Genomic DNA, 20,030 nt, shown 5'->3' with positions numbered 1-20,030 from the left:
AAAGCTTGTTTTCTCTGCTTGCCATGACTGCACTTGTTTTTGCATTTCCAGATGACAGCAAATTTTCAGAGGCCATCACAGTGCTCCTTTCCTGGATTGAGCGCGGGGAAGTGAATCGCCGTTCCGCCAACCAGTTCTACTCCATGGTGCAGTCAGCCAACAGCCACGTCCGCCGGCTCATGAATGAGAAAGCCACCCATGAGCAGGAGATGGAGGAAGCCAAGGAGAATTTTAAAAACGCCTTAACCGGAATCCTCACTCAATGTAAGTAAAAATTTGGGGGCCATCTGTTTTGTGGTGATATTTTTTGGCCTTTTCTTTTGTATTCACTTTATTTTTCCATTTGGGGGTAAGTAGTTCAATGATTTCCCATTTTACTCCATACTGAATGGCACACCTCATAACCTATTTCATGTTCTGTGGCTACTTGGAGGAACACGGACCCCGCCCTGAGAGCTTACTTCTCAAGGTGAGCAATGTTTCTGTAGCTTTTCCTCAGAACGCCAAGCCCAGCCCACAGGGCAGGGCAGCCAGAAGCATCTGTGCCTGCCAGGCAGCCACCCTTCACCGGGGGGCTGTCCCTGCAGACCCACAGGTCCTCCTAGTGCTGATAGTAGGAAGCAGACCCTGAGCACATTGCCCTTGGGCTCTATTTAGGAAGAAGGTATGGTCAGAAAAATTCCTGCTCAGGAGCCTTTATTTGAGGTGAGCTTTGGTTGTCAACATGGGCAACACAAGAATAGAGATTTTTTTTTTTTGTTCTGCATTATTATTTTTTGGCCTTTCTTCATTTGGAAAGCAAATTGCCTTAACTACTTAATGCTGGTGATTTTTCATGTCCAGATCTTAAATTGATGAAGGGTTGCAAATGGGGCTTTCTCATAGAACAATAGTCAGGGTAATTACCCAGGGCTCTATTCAAAAAAAGGGCGTATATATATTTTTTTTAATGAGCACTCTATCTGTGTCTGTAGTTAACATCACAGCAGCAAAATGCATCACAGCTGCTGACATTCCCCTGCTTGGTAAAAGCCACTGAATGATGCGGTGACAATGCCACACTGCATCCCATACCAGGTGCAGGGCCTCACACAGGCAGCAACACATGCAATTTACATACTCATTCTGAGAAGAAGTATTATTTTCTATGATCTAATGTGCCAGAATGCCTATCACCTCTTTCATCCTTGCAAAACCCAAGGGGTAATATATCTGTTGGGAGGGAAGGAGAGGGGCATGAAAAAGCAGGATCTGAAGTGCAAGAGTGTTTTCTATGACTTGTGGTCAAAAGACCATTTTTTGTAGCAGCACAGAATATCATATAAGAAGCTCCCAAACATAAACTCTGAGAAGTGACTGGCTACCCAGTACGAGACCAAACTGGGACATCTGTCTTTATCAAAAAGCAATAGGAGGGCCTCCCCGGTGGCGCAGCGGTTGAGTGCTGGGTTGTGAAGCTGGCCGGTTCGATCCCCGGCTGCTCCCCCCAGCCTCCGGGGGAGGGTCCCACATGGCACGCAGACCTCTCCTGCCGCCCGCTGCTCCCCTCAGCAGTGTACTTCGGTCCTTCTGCCTGCTCTGCTCCCCACTCTGGCTCTGGTGAATTCTCTCACCCTCCCGCGCTTCTGACTATACCCAGTGCTTGTGTAAGTAAGTAAATAAATAAATCTTAAAAAAAAAAAAAAAAGGCAATAGGAAAAAGAGAATTGCCACAGCTCAAGCAGACAGTCTTCCCTAGATTCCCCAGTCTTGAGGAATGGCTGCCCATGACCCAGTGTATGTCCAGAAGTTCTAAAGTGGGGCTACTAGGGGCAGCATAAAGAAAACTAGTATTTTAAAGGTGGAAAGCAACGAGTCGATGAGTGGGTCGAGGGCAGGTAAGAGTGGATTGGTAGTGGAGGGAAGGAAGTGGGAGAAAGGTAACAGAATTCTAGTAATGCATTTCCTGCCGCATTATAGCAAGAAGCCAAATGGCTGAACTGTAGAATGATTACCGATTACCTTTTGCCATCCATTTTAGCTGAATTCTCATGTCTATGCGGGTTAGTGTCCCTTCCTGGTAGAGAAGGCTCAAACCTTGGTTCTAACAGTGAGTTTAGGCAGGAGGCATGCATACGTTAGAAGAGGGGAGGAATTGGCTTTTCTTTGGCAATGTCTACTGAAAGAAGCATCTATTAAATTGAGGTTCCACTGATGTGACTGAAGGACTGGAATGTGCCTAACATTATGCAGGTATAAACCAACCTAAATTTGAAACCACTGAGAATAGACCAAGAAGCCTACCATGTGGGGGTGCAAATGTCAGCGTCTTCTTATTGCTAAAAGCTATACTGGGAGGTGAGGATGAGATATGCAGCAGTAATGGGCTCCTCAAAGCTGGACCCAGGGCTGAGCCTCTGGATGCAGGCAGCACTGAGGACCACTTGTCCCTTCCACAGAAGCCTGCCTGTGCGTGCACACAAGAGGCTGAGCAGCCAGAGATGAGGGCTTCCCCTGCCAGACTGGTTCACTAGCTCTCTAAGGAGAAAGTGAAGGCCCGGGGTTGGAAGTTTGAGGGAGATCCCACTTCAGGGGAACCACAGGCATGGAGATCACTCTCGTCCATCCCACTTAGGCACCTCCACTGTAAAGTATCAGACATGGAATCCTTGCTTTTAACCTTCTAGTCTGATCCTCTTCTGGGTTTGTTTTCCTTCTCATTTTAAATAGTCCTGAAACCAAAATCCTGTAAGTAATTTTTTACAGATACCATCTTCCACCAGCAAAGCCCACATGCAGGTCATCCACATGTCCCGTTGTCTCAACCTTCAAAAATGACCCACTTTTCTTTATTTTAACTGTCATGTCAGGGCTGCCTGAGCTACAATAATAAATAATGCATCTTCCCATAAACAAACAGAAAATGCCACCAAATTATACCTTTACAAAGGAAGTTTTTTCTCTTCACATACAGAAAAATTGAGGGTTAGGTGAGTTTGGCCTTGGCTAGTGGCTCATGGTTGTCAGCCTGAAGCTTCTGTCACACAGTTAACTTTTCCTAAATAGCCAAAGGTGACTGTCCTGCCATCACATATTTTTTATAGGCTGGAACCATATAGTAAAAAGGAGAGGAAGCAACAAAGAGGAAGGGGTTGCTTCTTTAGAGCAAGAAAGCAAAACCTGCTCATCAGCGTCCACTTATGTCTCACTGTGCAGGATTATCTTATGTGGCCATTCTAAGCTACAAGGGAAGGGGGCAATATATCCTTTGATTTGGCCCATTGCTCTCCAGAATAAAATTGGAATGCTCCTAGCAGGGCAAAGGAGCGGATGGTTATTGGGAGGGTTTCACAGTTTCCACCAGGCCTAATCCCTCCCTCTCTGGTTCAATCTCTCTCTCTTTTTTTTTTTTAAAGATTTATTTATTTATGCATACAAGAGCTGGAATAAAGGCCAGAGGTGTAGGGGGTTAGAAGATTCACCAGAGACAGAGTGGGAAACAGAACAGGCAGATCAACCGAAGTACACTGCTGAGGGGAGCAGCAGGCAAATCAGGAGAGGTCTGCTACGCCGTGTGGGTATCTCCCTGGCCAGGGATCGAACTCGTGCTGCAGAGGCTGTGGACAGCTTCATAGGTTGTGTCTTAACCCCTTGTGCCACCAGGGAGGCCCTGGTTCAACCTCTCTTTTTACACATTGTCTGATACAGTTCAGATCACTTAAATCCCTTAACTTCCCATGGCTTAAAATTTTGTCTCCCCTTAGCCTGCAGAGCTTTCTGTGTCTGCCAGTTCTACATCCATTTTCCCTTGAGTCATTGGACATCATTGCCCTTGGCCTCATCCCTGCTAAGCTGTCAAAGCCACTTCCTACCTCTGAGCCTTTGCGTGTCTGTTCCCTCTGTCTGGTATCTTTGCCCCACTGGTTGCACACTGGAATCCTTCTCATCCTTCAGAAAGGCCTTTCAACCTGCCATCTCCTGGTAGATTTATGTGACATCACTACCCCTTCTTAGAGCCTCCTTTGGGGCACTTCTCAAGCTGTATAAGGATGTAATCATCAATCTGCTTTTGATTATTATAACAAGTATCACAAAGGAAAAGACATGTCTTTTTTAGACATCAATATATGTCAAGTGTCAGAAACATAGACATTGTTTAACAAATATTTGGTGGATGAGTGAGTGAGTGAATGAGTAAATTGGAAGGGAACTTGCAATGAGTTCACTTATTTTCTGGAAACTCGTAGCATAGCTTGGCCTTGTTGTTAGCACTATCGATGAATAATGGGAACATTTTATAATTATATAATGATTACAGCTTGCTTGTCTAATGAAGAAAAGCAGGAAAAGGGCTCACTAGCTGTGATTTTACTAGATACCACCACTATTTTCCAGACATTGGGTAACAGGCTAGAGAATAGTAGGAGAATTGGGGGGCCTTGGTGTTAGACTTTGAGAGCCAAGACCCTTCAGGACAACTTTAGGATGGGAGGTACCTTAACTGTGAGCCTGAGCTGGGATTAGGCCCATGAGGTGGAACAGGAATGTGGTGTATCCCCCAGCAACCCTCAGTTCTGCCACAGTGTTTCTACAAAGATGACAACTTCCAGAATCCAAAGGGAACCAAATCCTAACATTTGTCATGACAACTCTGAGCAGTATCCTGGCTAACCTGATCAGTATATGCACATTTCATCTCCCTTTGAATTTTAAGTATATTTCATTGCTTGTGTGAGGGAGTTATATTTGTTTGTCTCAGACATATTTTCTGCTTTCCCAGCTCATTTCAGCATGGTGGATGTGGGCTTGGGTGCGTACGTGGGGTTACTTCTAAAGCAATCACTGCTGAAGTCCATGGTAATTGACACATTTGGTACATTTTCCAAAAACCGAGCCAGTCATTCCTCCATTTATCTGCCTAAATATGCTTGGCAAACACCTTAAGAATCTCATTTTGGCTGTCTCATTTAGAAATAGATAGGGAGTGGTAGGCACTGAGATTCAGGTACCTCAACTTTCTCCTACTGGCTGAGAATCTCCTGGTTTTCCAGCAATTGCCTTGAAATTCCTACCCAGCAACACCCTTCTCTACAGCTTCACATGGCGGCTCCTCCATTAGAAAGTGCACATGTCAGGAAATTGTGCTGAGGCAGTTCGAAGGCAGGTATATTGATGAATGAGTTTATTACAGCAAGTGGGGCTGACCAGGTATCCTGAAGGGAGAGCTTATTTAACAAATTCCAGGAAATCCACAAGCACAAAGTGTGGGCCTTTATGTAGATTTAGTTGGAAATTGCTGATCAATTATACAGGAGAAGGGCAATTTCATTACGGGTTAGACTGGTGAGCTGGATTAGATGCAGCTGTCTTCTTACCTTGCTTTCATATTTGTCCTTACTTTCATGTTTGAGCAAATAGCCTTTGTTCACAGAAGGGGCAAAAACAGAACCTGCAATAATAACTCAAAGAACAAGTCATGATTGATTTCAAGGTCTGCATCACAACCCAACAGTTATCTTCTAGCTTTGTCTGTGCTCAGCTCTGCCATCATGTAAGCTCCATATCTCCAGCCTTCACCCCAGGACCAACTATTAAATATAGCCATGTAGGCGTTGTTTCTATTCAAGCCTGGGCTTAAAATGACAAAAGGCAACAATCTCCAATCCCAACCCAATCAAGAGTTTGGGGAGTACAGCATCCATCACTTCCATTTGGGATCATTTTTCACTGCTGACCAACAGCATGCAGTCAGTCATCGGGAATGTTGGGTGAGGACACAGCCTACCCCAGTGTGACACTGGAGGCTTTCTCTTCCCTCTGGGGCTAGCTGGGCAGAGCTCATTTGTGGGATATAGAAGAAAGGGGGAAATGTTCAGCACAGGTAAACCGGCACGCTCTTATATTAGCTCATCCTCATGTCATCCTTGGCTCATGCTTATGTCATTTCTCAACCTGCCCATTGGGCAGAATTTTCCCGGAGATGTTCGGGTTTTGAGCTTTGCTTTTTAAAAAATGTACACTTTATCAGAAATCCCCATAGACCTGTCCACTTTCAGTTTTTCAGTTATGAGCAAAGCTTGTCACTCCAAAGCTGAGGGAGGAGCTGTGTCTCAAGTTCAGAAGCATGTGCCACAGCATTTAATTATTAATATGCACGCCCAGATGATCAATTGTGCATGCCTTGTCATAACACACACACGTCTAATGAAAATTATAAACACTCCATGATATTCCCACTTCAGTACTTTCCCCAAATGCTTCCTGGGAAGAGAGGAGGCAGAGAAAACAGCAAAGTGGGGAATAGGCAAGTGAGGAAGAGTTGGTTAATATTAACTTAAGAATGCGTCATAGGTAGGATGAACAAGAATGAAAAGTAGTGATTATAGAACACTGATGCTGCAGGGGCGCTCAGAGACTCTTTGGCCAAAACCCTCTCATTTTACAGAGGAGGAAACAGGTTCAGAGAGCAAACATGGTGGGGCTGGGTCATTTGTTAATAGTAATTTATGGGCAGATTAGAACAATTTATACAGTTTTGATTTCTACCAGCAGATGTGTGCTCTTTTTTTTAATTAAAAAAATGAAGGTACTCAGAGGAGGGTATTTTATTATAAATGTATAGTTTACACAAGGAATTGAAGAAGGATCCTGACATCACACTGAATCTAAAGCCTGCTGTCTAGCTAGAAAATGGAGTGTCCGCCTCTGGGCCTGCCTTCTCTCCCACCTGCAGGCTTGTGCCTAGGCCAAGTCCCTTACCTGATGCCTCCTCCTCCTCCACCCCGGGCCAGAATCAAAACTAAGCCACTCCCCACTTTCCCATGAAACTGTCGACCTACTGTAACTCATAACCATCGAGCTCTCTCCTACCCTCTGCAGCACTTGTTAACACTATCTAGTTGAGCATTTAATTATCTTCTAATTAGCTTGAGTGCATCAGCTTTTGTTTTTGGGGATTTTACCTCTAGCAAGATTTTAAGCTAAATAGGCAGAGACCATTTACTATTCTCTTTCCCTTACCTCACTGCACCACTCCTGAGTCTGTATAATCCTTGTAAGAATATCAACAACGCCAGTACAAATATCTGTTGTTGATTAAATATCATGGCTGGAATTGAAGTTGGGATTGGACATTGGGCTGGAACCTAATAACTGTAAAACATTCTAATGATTGTTGCTTTTTCGAGTAAAGCACTATCTCAGCTTGCCCTACTATACGGTTCTCCTTCAAGTAGAATACATGGAATATGACTTAGTTGAGCGTCTTACAGTAGTAGTATTACAGTGCTATTTTTATATTATTTTAACTTGGAGATTGGAAAGGTTATAACTGTCACACTAATTTGCTTTATACATTTATGGCAGAACATGGCATTAACTTCATCTTAGATCTTGAGATCATTAAGTAGTGGAGAAACTTTGTCTAGGCAAGATAGACGAGATTCTTGTTCCAATCCCAGCTGGACCACTAACAAGCCAGGTGACTTTAGGGAGTATTTTAAGCTCCTTGAATCCTGATTTTCTCTAGTGAAAGTATTTGGCCAGACAATTCCATCTCTGAAAATTCTATAGTCTTTATATCAGTGACTTCCTTTGCCATCTCTGCACACCTAAATGCAATAATCTACAGGACACAGTCAGGATGGCAGAAGCCCAAGCTGACCACAGAACAAGAGTGTCACATATTCTCCATGCACTGTCCCATCCTGCCTCACTGTGGGGGTGACACCTCCAGGCAGCACTGAATGTGAAGCCACACTTCAACCCCACGGTGCTACAGACTGGTCAGAATCAGAATGAGGATTCTGATATAAGGCCATGCCTTACATCAACCATTCTCCTCTGTCATGTCTCATCTGTCTTCCTGCCTAAAAATGTACAAGGCTCAGGTGTTCAAATGAATGATGAAATCCATCCACAAATATTTACTGGGTTCCCATTAAGTGCCAGGTGGTACGCTGAATGCTGGAATGAAATGTGAGGGGGTTTTGCTCTCTGTCTGTTCCCTGACCCCCTTTCAGGCACATTGGTGTCCTCATCCACATTTCTTCTGCCTGAAAAGCTCCTTCCAAAATCATTTACTTCTCCAGGACACCTCAGCTAAACATTTTTTTTTTTTTATTTCTACCCTGGGAAATTTGACTCCTATGTCCCTGCTGTCAAGAAAGAATTTTATGAAGTGTTGAAATGTTTGCCTGTATCTGTGATCGTCATTGGTTCATCCACAGGAAAAAAATTCCCCATAACTGCTTTAGCAACTCGACAGATTTTTCTATTTCTCCTTAAACTCATACTGATGGCTGTATTTGCCAATGTTTTGAAGTGCTGGAAACATGATTTTCATTAAAAAATACCTCTTTGCTCTCAGGGAATAAATGTTCAGAGAAAATATGTTTTATAAAAACTTCCAAGTCAAGGATGAGCACAGAATTTTCTCTCACCAAAACTGATAGTCGAGGGCGCTGAAAGCATTCCAGTCAGGATGGAGCTTTTTTTTTGTATCCTTTCAATCTCACTGAAAATATATGTACTGAGCCAAGTAATGCCATCCTGATAATAGAATAAAATATTTTCTAACTAACAATAGCAAACATGAGAGAATTTAAGTCTTATACTCTGGAATAATAAAGAATTATAAAGGCTAGATTTCACCAACAAAGAGTACCTGTTGAGTGACAAAAAGCAATTCAGGCAAGATATAACTTATGGTAACTAATGATGCAAATCCTGCTGCCTTGCTGTGAGACCAGTTGTAGGGAAGGAAGCCTCTGCCAAGTGTGAGGGGGAGGGTGCATGTGGTGTGAGAGGAAGTTGGGGTGTTGGAAGGAACTGTGAGGAAATAGTCTCTGGGGTACTTTGGAAAGAATCCATACGCACAATTCTTCTTCACAGAAACTTTTAGAAAGGCAGGACACTTTCAAACTAGATCTGAAGCAAAATGAGGTGTCCATCAGAAAAGTTACTTTCAGTGGGGGTGGGGGGGAAGGGGAGCCGGGTCTGTTCTTGACCCTTGTGCAACTGAGACAGGAGTACAATCTAGTGTTTGATGCACTAACAAAAGAAAGCTCTCCCCAGGGAGAATCATGAAAGCCCAGCCACAGATGAAGCAACAGGGCTCTATTTAAGGAGACAAACTGCCTCCGTGTGCTGGCACCCCCTCTGGCAAGGAAGCTGCATGACATCCAGAGCCAGAAATACCATTCTGTTCCTTTGCAGACTGTTTGCCAACCCCTGCTCTGTGGCATCACAGCGCTAGAAATGATGTTCAGATTGTCTTGTCCATATTCCCCTTGGCCTTGGGATTCAAGCAGATAAAGGGTTTCCTCAGGCCCTGTGCTCCTTAGTGGTGGAGATAAGATGTGACTGACACATGCTTCCCCTTTCTCCTTCCCTACACCCCATCGGGCCCCCAAATGGTGTGTGAGTCCTCTAAGCCTTCCTTCCCTCGGTCCCACCTTCTTAAGATTTACCTGATGAAGCTTATCCTTTCATAACAAGGATGAACAAAAGCAGGACAGAGTCCATTTTAGAGCAAAGTATGAGCTGAGGGCCTGTGATAGAGTCTTACCAGTCTGGTAGACGCATAAGAAGTAGGACCCTTTTTTTCCAGAGACTTGGATTCTTCTTCACTGTGTTTCAGATTGCTCAGTATACTTTTGGAGAGGGGTAAATAGAGTTTTCTACCTCCACAACAGCCTCAATTGTTTGCCTTCTTTGTATCAGGACAATTCTACAAACTAACTTAAAGTTTGGCCTGGGGGTGGGGGGGTCTTTGAAGCCTTTTCTGCCTCATTTGGCACTTTCTACAAGCTCCTTCTCCTCCTGTGCTTCAGTCTTGTAGATGCTGCTTCCCCTGGGGCTGCTGGGACCAGTAGCTTCTTTGGATCCTTTCATCCTCAGCTTTAGGGTGATGTCTGATATGTTCCACTCCACAGGGCTCATATAGACTTTGGACCATAGTGTAAATAACTATACAAATGGGTATACATATCTGATTTTAACTTGGGCCAATACAGTTTCCATTCCCAACTTTACCACTTCCTCCATGTGGTATATACACAAGTATGTAACCCCTCTGTTATACACAAGTTACACCTCTCTGTGAGTCTGAGTTTTTCATCAGTGAAGTGGGCATAAGAGCATCTGCCATGGAGGGTTGTTGGAAAATTTAAATGAGATAATATTTTAAAGTCATAGGTTCTTAAGCATGCTTTGGAGTCACCTAGAGAGCTTTTAATTCCATGGTTGCCAGAGGAAGAGAATGGGGGAGAAGTGGCTGAAAGGAATCTAAAAGTTCACACTTCCAGTTATAAGATCAGTGTGTTGTGGGGATGTAATATGCAGCATGGTGACTATAATTAATACCATATTCCTATTTGAAAGTTGCTATGAAAGTAACTGTTCCTCAAAAATTGATATACCATATGATCCCACAATTCTACTCCTTGGCATTTATCCAAAGAATGTAAAAATACTAATTTGAAGACAGATATGCAATCCTGTATTTGTTTAGGCACTCTCTTCAATAGCCAAATTATGGAAGCAACCTAAGTGCCCAAAGACACATGAATAGATTAGGAAGATGTGTTGTATTAACACAGTGGAATATTACTTTGCTACAAAAAATATAAGCTCTTGCTGAAATAAGCCAGAGAAAGACAATTTTACTCATATGTGCAATAAAAAGAAACAAAACAGAGGAACAGGTAAAACTAAGCCAAACAAATCCTAGAAATATGACTGAAGAGTTGAGGCTACTGAAGGAATAGGATGGGGTGGGGAAAAAGGGAGGAGAGGACCCAATGGCATATGGTAAAGGGATATGGGTGCTCTGGTGGTGGGTATGGTGTGGTGACGTACATCTGAGGAGGTGTGAACCTATTCTTCTGAATCCTATGTGGTGTTGCAAACCAGTGTCACCTCAATAATAAAAATAATAGAAGGCCTCCTTGGTGGTATAGCTGTGAAGCTGCCCACAGACTCTGCAGTGCCAGTTCAATCCCCGGCCACTGGCAAGGGTCCCACATGGCACAACAGACCTCTCCTGTAGCGCCCACTGCTCCCCTCAGCAGTGTATTTTGTCAGTCTGCCTGTTCTATTCCCCTCTCTGGCTCTGGTGAATCCTCTCACCCTCCCGCACTTCTGACTGTACCCAGTGCTTGTATAAATAAATAAATAAAAACATACTTATAAAAAATAATAGAAAGAAAAAAGAAAAAATCTGAACTTACTATGGTGATCATTTCACAACATATGCATATATCAAAGCATTATGTTCTACACCTTAAAATAAAAGTGTTACATGTCAAATTATATCTCAATAAAATAGAGAAAAGGGATGTATTTAAAAAAAAAATCCACTGGACCCACCCCAGAGTTTCTCCTCAAAAGGTCTGGAGGCTAACCAATTCATCCTAAGACATTCCCAAGCAACACCCATGATTCTGGCCCAGAAACCACCTTTGAAAACCCGTCTTTTAGATCATGGAGCACAGTAAATAATAAGAAAGAGCCAACCACCGCCGTGTGATTCTAATATGTTATTCTAATAGCACCACAATGTCATTATGGATAGAAGAAAGCAGGGCCATTGTGAGGGTCACACACCCAGACCCAGAAACCTGGTCTCTCTTCTTCCTGCTGGGTGATCTCTCCTGGCAACAAGTCACTGCTAATAAAAGGGAAGGTGTGATAAGTCCGCAGGCTCATTCCTTTGATTCATAATGGCAACAACAAATGTCGACAGCTCTGTTGCAGAGAACTGGTTATCATGTAATTCATGCCATTAGTATTCTGTCAAGAATGCAAAAATTAAATGTTTGATTACCAGTCGTTGACAAGGGGTTAGGGAAACAATCTGAAAAAACGCTTAGTGGGCATAAAATCAGAATGCAATTTGGCAACAGCTTTCGAAAATTAGAAGTTCAAATGCTCTCTTTTCTATCCTTTCTCTAGCTAAGAATTTATTATAAAGGTATTTAAATAAGAATGTCAGAGTATTTGCTGCAGTCTTGTTAATAACAATCAAATGTGTAGATTTCCAAGGTATGTTTAGTAGTTTATAATACAAACAGCACAGTTTGTATAATGTTAACAGTTTAGTGTAAGCAAAAATAAATGGTCGTACATAGAAAAATATCCACTGTACACATATCCTTAACTTTTGCCTAGATGGATATGTTAGAATCTGTTAACAGTGGTTAAAGTGAGAAACTAAAGTGGGGAGGGCAGTCAGGATGGAAAGTAGATTTTTAACTTTTCATGATTTTCCCTTTCATGTACATGTACAAGTGTTAGTTTCCTTTAGTTAATAGGGATAATTTAGGCCGGGAGATTTATTGGATTTTAAAAACCCAATAAATACTGTTATTATAAGAAACCATTGAAGTTACAGATTCTCATGGTGTCACTTTCCAAAATATTTCATGTCTTTTGCATATAGTGAATATATGCATTAATAATGGGATCTACAGTTTCCTAAAATATAGCAGGTTTAATAGAAAATTTTACATTGTCACCATCTACCTAATATCTTTCCATTTATTTGAACCACATCTTCATTTCCTGTTTGCTTGAAATTTGCTAAACACATCCTGTTTCTTTTTTTTTTTTTTTTTATAATTTGATCAATGTGTTTTTCTGTATTTCTGTCTCCATCCCTTTCCCCCAAAGCACCAAGTCTCTGGTCTCAAGCAGCCAGGAAGTTAAATTCCATGCCTTCTGGTGGAGATCTGGCCTCAGGGATGTGAGAGTGTCACACAATGCTCTTTCATTTTGTGAATTTTATTTTGTTAAAGGTAAAGGTAATGTTGTTTTACAACACTATATGTGATTTAAGGGGATAGGCTGACACCTCCTCAGATGCACGACAGCACCCCACACCTACCACCAAAGCTCTTCTCGAGACAAAACCCTAGAATGCCCCATTACCTCCTCAACTTGAAATTCCAGTCCATGCCGCTTTAATGGATGGGTTTGACCCTATTATTTCTATCTCCGGGCTTCCTGCCAGACTGACCAGCAGGCTCTCCATATCCAGGACCAGAACCCAAGACAGTGCACAGGAATCTCTCTGGGAATCTCCCAAGCAGCCTTCCTGTCCATGCGTCACACTAACAGATGCCAGCTAGTCCTCCCTCCGGCTTTGTCTTGCTCATCTGGCTATCCCGAGGGCTCCAATCACTTACTACTTTCCCTCCATTATAATTCTTCAATTCATGGCCAAGGCTCATCACTTCCACCCTAGCTTTTTGTATCTTTGTGGTTAAAAACAACATTAGCAAGTGAGGGTGGGAAGGTCATTTATTCACGGTTATGTGCCTTTGAAAATCTCTTATGAGCCGTTCTTTGAGACTTTGAAGGAAATGGTATCCCTTAAAAAAATCCCTCTGAAGCCTGCAGAGCTAAGACTCTCTCACAAGCCTAGATAGCACCTAAAAACAAAACTTAAGCTTGACAGAACTGTGGAGGTGCTCCATTTTGGTAGGCGTACCACCTATGTGGACTTAATCAGTTACTCCAGATATTTGGGTCACCAAAAGGATTGCAGGCCCTTTCACAGCTGTCTAGGCTGCACAGAGATGCAGGAGGTGCAGGGACTATGAGGAAGAGTGTGTTCTGGAGGCCATGGATGTGTTCTTTGGAGGAGCCTCACTTTCTCCTTTGCTGCTTCCAAAGCTTTTCTGCCCAGAGCTAAACATTCAGTAGCTCTTTGCAGCCCACAAAGCTGCATTTTTGTGGTCACCCCCATGCTCTTTTCCTTGGAAACTTGTTTTAATCCAATCCATTTCTGGGTGAATGGATGTCCTGCCCTGAACTTGCCCTCCCTGAGAAAACCAAAGACAAATGCTTCTCAAGATGGTATAAATGCTCTCTCTTAAATAAGGAATAGACTTTGTCTAGACATTTTGGGACTGGGGAAAGGATAAGAAATGTTAAGTTAGTCTTACGAATTTTTTTGAAATTCTGAATATGTATGTACACGTATACATACATAAGTATATACATACTTATATACATACTTATATACATACTTATATGCATACTTATATACATACTTATATACTTAAGTATATACATAAGTATTATAATACTTATTACACATAAGTATATAGTACATTACTATACATAAGTATATAATACATTATACATAATATTTATTGTAAATAAGTATATAATACATAAGTATATGATACGTAAGTATATACATAAGTATATGCATAAGTATATAATATGTATGTGCACGTATACACCTAAGTATATACACATAAAATAATTACTAGGCCATTAGACTAAGGTGGCTCTAATGTTGTGGTGACCTGTGTAAGCAGACCAAAATCTAAGCCTGTGAATGACTCTAGGTTATGACCTTGAAACCTCAGAACAACCAGTCACAAGCAGCCAGCTGAGCTTCCAGCTACAAAGCGTCAATAATTCCTGTGCTTCACCTTTGCTATTCTCTGTGAGAATCCCCAGCTCTTGCTAGTGAAGTGTTCCTAACTACATTTAGTTTGGCATGGCCCAATTCCAATTGACAACATACTTAAATTAACTTAAAAAAAATTTTTAATATGCCTCAGTTATCTTTTTGTAAGGGGTTTGCAGCTGAGAAGAGTGATTGGCTCATATAACAGGCAGTCCAGCAGCATGAAAACTACTGCTTGTCGAACCTCCCGAGGGCTCTGAAGTTAAAAGGTGGCAGAAGGAGCAAAGGAACAAAAGGAGACAAGGGATGGTAGGGGGGAAAGGAAGAAAAAAAAATCAATAAGTAAATAAAGATGACAGAGCAAAGCAGCCGTTCCAGGGAACCACATGGACGCCTGCAGAGAATGCAGCAATATTTAATAATAACAGTTTTATAAAGTAATTAGCAATTTCATCAAAGTTCTCTTGCTCCTCCCTTTCTGTTCATTATACCTGCTGGATAAGTCCTAGGGACTCTACTGTGACATGACATCTAGGAAGGTCACTCAAGCACATTTTTGACAAATCAGTCACTTTAAATTTTTCATGGTCCTCCAATAGCCAAACTTAAGCAAAAACACTTAAAACATAGGGCTGGAGGGGGAAAGATTTGCAAGGTGTGAAGAGTAGCTTAAAATTTTCTGACTGAGAGCTCTTTCTGCTGATAATGCAGCTAGGCTTGAACTACAAGAAGGTTAGGGCCCCGACCCCCACACAGTCAGAAATCCACATGTATCTTTTGTCTCCCCCCGAAAGTAGCTAGTAAGAGCCTGCTGTTAACCAGAAGCCTTACTGATAACATCAATAGTTGACTAACATATGTGTATGTCATATACAGTATACTGTATTCTTACAGTAAAGTAAGCTAGAGAAGAGAAAATGTGAAGAAATCATAAGGAAGACAAAGTGCATTTACAGTTCCCCATTATATTTAACAATACCACCTGTTTATGTCATCTGTTTACAAGAAAATCCACATATATGTGGCCCCACTCAGTACAAACCTTCATCGTTCGGGGTCAGCTATGCTGCCACCATGTTTAAGTGTACTGATAGGTTTAGCATGGGGTGGGGAGGGCCTTCCTTTAGGTAACTGCAATCTGGACACTACAAGTGGTGAACGTGCTGGTAGGGGGTTGATCTGAATTTCTTCTCCTGAAGCCCTTCTGTAGCTACATTTTTGAACAAATGACAGTGCCAGCTTGTTTACTATATACCTGTTATCCAAGAAGTAGAGTTTTACAGATCCCACTGAGCTAGTAACTACTTGTAGTTTTATTGCATATAGAACAAGTAGTAAGAACTAGCCTGCAGAAATAGCAGGGGCCTTGTTCTCTGGTGTGTCCTGCTGAAGACAGTAATGCATGAGCTTCACCTGTGACATCAGTACTGGGGTCATTCTGATTTATGACTTTAAAAATATCCTGTCTCTGAATCACATTCATTAGGACATACTCTTTGAGGTTGTTTTTCCCTAATGATGAATTTGTGCTGATCCAAGCACACTTTCCAAGTCCTTTTGTTGCTGAGAAACTTTCATTTGTGAGATAAATGGCTGGTTCAGGGGCTGTCTGTGCAGAAATAAGAGAAGTTAAGTGGGACTCAAAAACACTGTGAAGTATATTTTTAAGCATGAGCTGAATTGCAGTTTCTGTCTTTGGATTGATTTTTGATGGTTTAATATGGGGGAGACTAAGAAAAGAAATACAAAATTAAATCACATTCAGTTATTCTTTTAATTACCCTCATGAAAACTATATGATATTGGTAATGAAATGGAAAATATAAGATATATCTCTTTGAATTCTGATTTCTTTCTGATTCCCCAACCTAATTTCAGCTCCAGGTTTCTCAAATTCAACATGTCCAAAAGCAAAGTCCTTACTATCGCTTTTCTCAGATCTCCACCTGCACATGTCCTTGGGTGTGATGGCTCCCAAGCTTGAGTGATCCTGGTCTCTCTCCTCTCCTCGCACATAGCAAGTCAGTTACCTTGTCCTTCAACTCTCCCTGTCAAATGACTTCTTGCTCTGCCTTCCACAATACTTCATTGCCTTAATTCTAGCCTTTATCATTTTACTCAAATGAATCCTACACATATGTGCCTCTTTCTGACCTACAGTATAAAGTTTACAATCTGGCTTAACATACATGATCCTTCTAAAGCCACTCTCCCCAGCATTAGCCCCATCCCTTCTAGCTACTTTCAAACAAAGTCCTTTCACAAATCCATGCCAGTTTTTGAATGGGCTCTTCTACCTTCTCTGCTGAGCCAGCATTTCTTCACCATTTGAAACCTGGCAAAAACGTTGCCTTCTTTGGGGGGGGGGTGTTCCCCGATTCTCCCCATCAGGCTAATTACTGTGTCCCCCTAACTGCCACCCTTACTTCTCCTGCACAGGATAACCATCTGCTTGTCTTTCTCCCTTGTAGGAATGATTTCATCAAGGGCAGGGACTGTATCATAGTCATTTATTTCTATTAATCAGTTAAGTGCCTGGTAACTAGCAGGATCTTGGAATTTTTCTGAGTGAATCAATGAACTTATGTGCTTGGACATGGTAATAGCATGTACTAAATAACTGAAGCATTTAATCACAAGCTGAGGGATTATCTATAATAGGACATGTCTTGAGTAGCTATTAAGAGATCTGTATTTACCTTTGAACCTATGCAGTATGAAGCCATTGAATTTTCCTTGTAAGTATGCCCCTTCTGTACTTTCTCATATACATTACTGGTCTTTCTTACCTCCCTCCCCTCCACACACACACACACACACACACACACACACACACACTCACGTGAACACATAACTATCTCTTTAGTGTTGCCCCTTTGTGAACTGCCTTACCAGACGGATGACAGAATTGGACTATCACCACCCAAATACTCAGCCTTGGGCCTTATTGTCTCTTTCCCTCAGACCAGGTGCCAGAACACCACAGTTCTTACTCTTCAAACTGATCCCCATCAAAGAGCTCTGCTTGAAAGCAATGGGGCCTATTACTCTTTAACAATCCTATGATCTCCACCCTCTCAGACAATCTCATCTGACAGTGGATTCCACTACTGCATCTTGGACTGACCACTCTATTGCCAGAGCAGAAGGCAAATCAGAGTCCCCAAGGACCCTAGTCTGCATACAGACAAAACAGCATGAAGGCCAGGCAGTGGCATTGAATCAGTTCTCCGCAGCTGGCTACACACTGCTGCCAGCACCACCCAGGACTAATGGTGAGGTAAAGGTCAGTGCCTAGAACAGGTCCCTATGACTGGGCTGACAGTGCTCCCTCCTCCATGGGAGGTCCAGGAGCGTAGCCACACGCATACAAGGAAAGTGTGAGCTAAGTTGATGGCAAATTTGGCTGCAACAAACTCATCATGTGATTAAAGGCTAGAGTTTGATAAATAAGGAGATTTAATGTTGGAATTTTCTTGAAGTAGAAAATGGTAAATATTAAATCCCCTGTGAAAATCACCCAGAGAATGGGAAGTAATCACTTATGAGCATTATAAGATATTTACACTGTGGTAAGTGCACAGAATCTTTCTTCTTCCTTTGCTCCATCATACACTAGTTTATTTGGGGTGTGAATTTTGCAAATTGTGGCACCAGTTGTTCATCTGTGGGGATTATTGTATTATTCTTCAACATTCTCTGACTACCTGGATGATTTGGAAGAGATTTGATGTCCTTTTTTATAATAGAGCCCTGGGAATCACTAAAGAAAGATTTACATTCGATCTGTATTAGAGTGATAGCATCCATGAGAAGCTAATTTGGCTGTGCCTTCCAAACCAAAAAGTTCAAGTTTAATCATATGGTTAATTCAGTTCTAGAATGTCCTTAATCCCATGCTCCCTCAATCCCATGCTCCCTAGCTGCTTGAGCAAGATTGAACCTGCAGTCAGTTGGCCCCACCCCTCATATCCACTACTAAAAGCCCAATCCTTTCTCCATATAGTTTTGTCCACAACCCCTCCACATTTATCATTCCACTAGCTCCATGCTAGAAGCCATGGAAGTGCTAAATGAAGTCAAAGTGATGAAGTTAGAACGTCAATTGGTTTGCAAGGCTCCCCAGAGGGAGGGGAGCCTTCTGAAAGTGAAAATGGAATATAAGAGAATGTCATGTGTTCATGATGAACCAAGGTGGGCCCACACAGTGTGGATATAAGATCTGCATGACAGTGCTGCTGGCTGGGTGAGCCTTAGTCTGTCATGATGTAGCAGCCGGTGTCCTGTTTGGTCAGAGGGCTGGAGGGCTTATGGCAGTGAGTGCAATGTGTGTAGAAAAAGTAGTCAAGGTGGAGAAATGGCCCTTGACATTGAGAAGATATATGATACAACTATTCATTGTCCCAACTATTCATTGGACTGGGTAACTTCTGCAGAACCCTAGACAGGGAGACAAAAAGAGAAAAAAATGTGTTTGGCTCTCCCTCCTCCAGCTTCCCTTCTAAGTCTACAACCCAGGCATTACTTTATGAATCTGTTTCTGTGTGCTAACACCAGTTCCTGTGTATCTTAGATCGAGGTATATAGATATACCAAGTCACACTGTAAACAAGAGCCAATGAATTCTTGAAAGCAGATACCCATGAACTTCTCTCAGTCATATTTAAAATCTGTTTTAACCTAAAGTTATGGAGACAGACTTGAAAGGAGACATCCCCAACCTTGCTCACATGTAAGTATAAAAAGGCACAAATTGGATGGATATTGATGATGTTATTTCTGTAGCGACATCATCCATAGACTCCTAGTGTCTTTGCTTTGCTTCCCTATAGTGATCACAACATAAATTACTTGTCTTGTTTGACTTCCTTGTTCACCAAAGTTGAGCAGATTGTGGCCGTTTTCAACGCTTCTACCAGACAAAAAGCTTGGGACCATTTCTCGAAAGCTCAGCGCAAGAACATAGACATTTGGCGAAAGCATTCTGAGGTTGGTGATTTTATTATTACTTTTTAACCACCATCACACAGCTGGATTGGCAGAGAATAGTGTGGCTGCAGCCATTATGGTTTTGTTAGAGTGGGCGGTCCTCCTGCCATTGTCCTGTTTCTTTGTTGGTTCCAAATTCAGCTCAGATTTGTTCCTCATCCAGAAAAGCAGCTGAAAATGCTTAGAGGACAGAGTGCTTTTCTCCCCTGTCAAGGGAGAAAAGATTCTCTCCCATTCATAGTAATGAGCCAGAAACAAACTAAGAGACTTTGCCCAATAAGTTATTTTTTCTAATATGTGACATAAAATTAAAAAAAAAAAACCTAGCTTTTAATTAAATACAGAGGCTTTTTCCAGCATTCTACAGTGTGATGATGACGGTTTGCTCTTTGGGCTAGAAATGGCAAGTATGCCTTCCCACCCACGTCTTCTCAGTCCCCTACAGTAGCCAGTAGGTTATGTCATACCTCTCTCCAGAGCAAACTCCTAAGGGGAATGAATGCCCAGGCTAACCAGATCCACCCTTCTGCATCCATGCATGTGTGAAGTGTGAGTATCTATTCTAAGGAAAGAGTCCAGAATGTGACCTTCCTTGCTGCCTAGAAAGGCCAGAATGTGTCATTGGTCATTGATCATC

At 42.1% G+C, this 20,030-nt stretch overlaps 1 protein-coding gene across 17 annotated transcripts in view; it reads left to right on the top strand.

The window, feature by feature from the left end:
* ENOX1 (ecto-NOX disulfide-thiol exchanger 1) overlaps positions 1-20,030 on the top strand; it is a 522,650-nt gene that overhangs the window by 405,677 nt on the left and 96,943 nt on the right. For all 17 annotated transcript variants that reach the window (XM_054701771.1, XM_054701766.1, XM_054701762.1 and 14 more), the window contains 2 exons: positions 52-264; positions 19,287-19,393. In XM_054701771.1, coding sequence (XP_054557746.1) covers positions 52-264; positions 19,287-19,393 — 320 coding nt within the window. The remainder of the gene's footprint in view (positions 1-51; positions 265-19,286; positions 19,394-20,030) is intronic.

Source organism: Talpa occidentalis, unplaced genomic scaffold, assembly GCF_014898055.3.
Source record: "Talpa occidentalis isolate TD23 unplaced genomic scaffold, MPIMG_talOcc4v2.1 talOcc4.5, whole genome shotgun sequence".
NCBI classification, from domain to species: domain Eukaryota; kingdom Metazoa; phylum Chordata; class Mammalia; order Eulipotyphla; family Talpidae; genus Talpa; species Talpa occidentalis.
The sequence above is the reverse complement of the archived record's forward strand: the minus strand, read 5'-3'. Positions and strand labels throughout refer to the sequence as shown.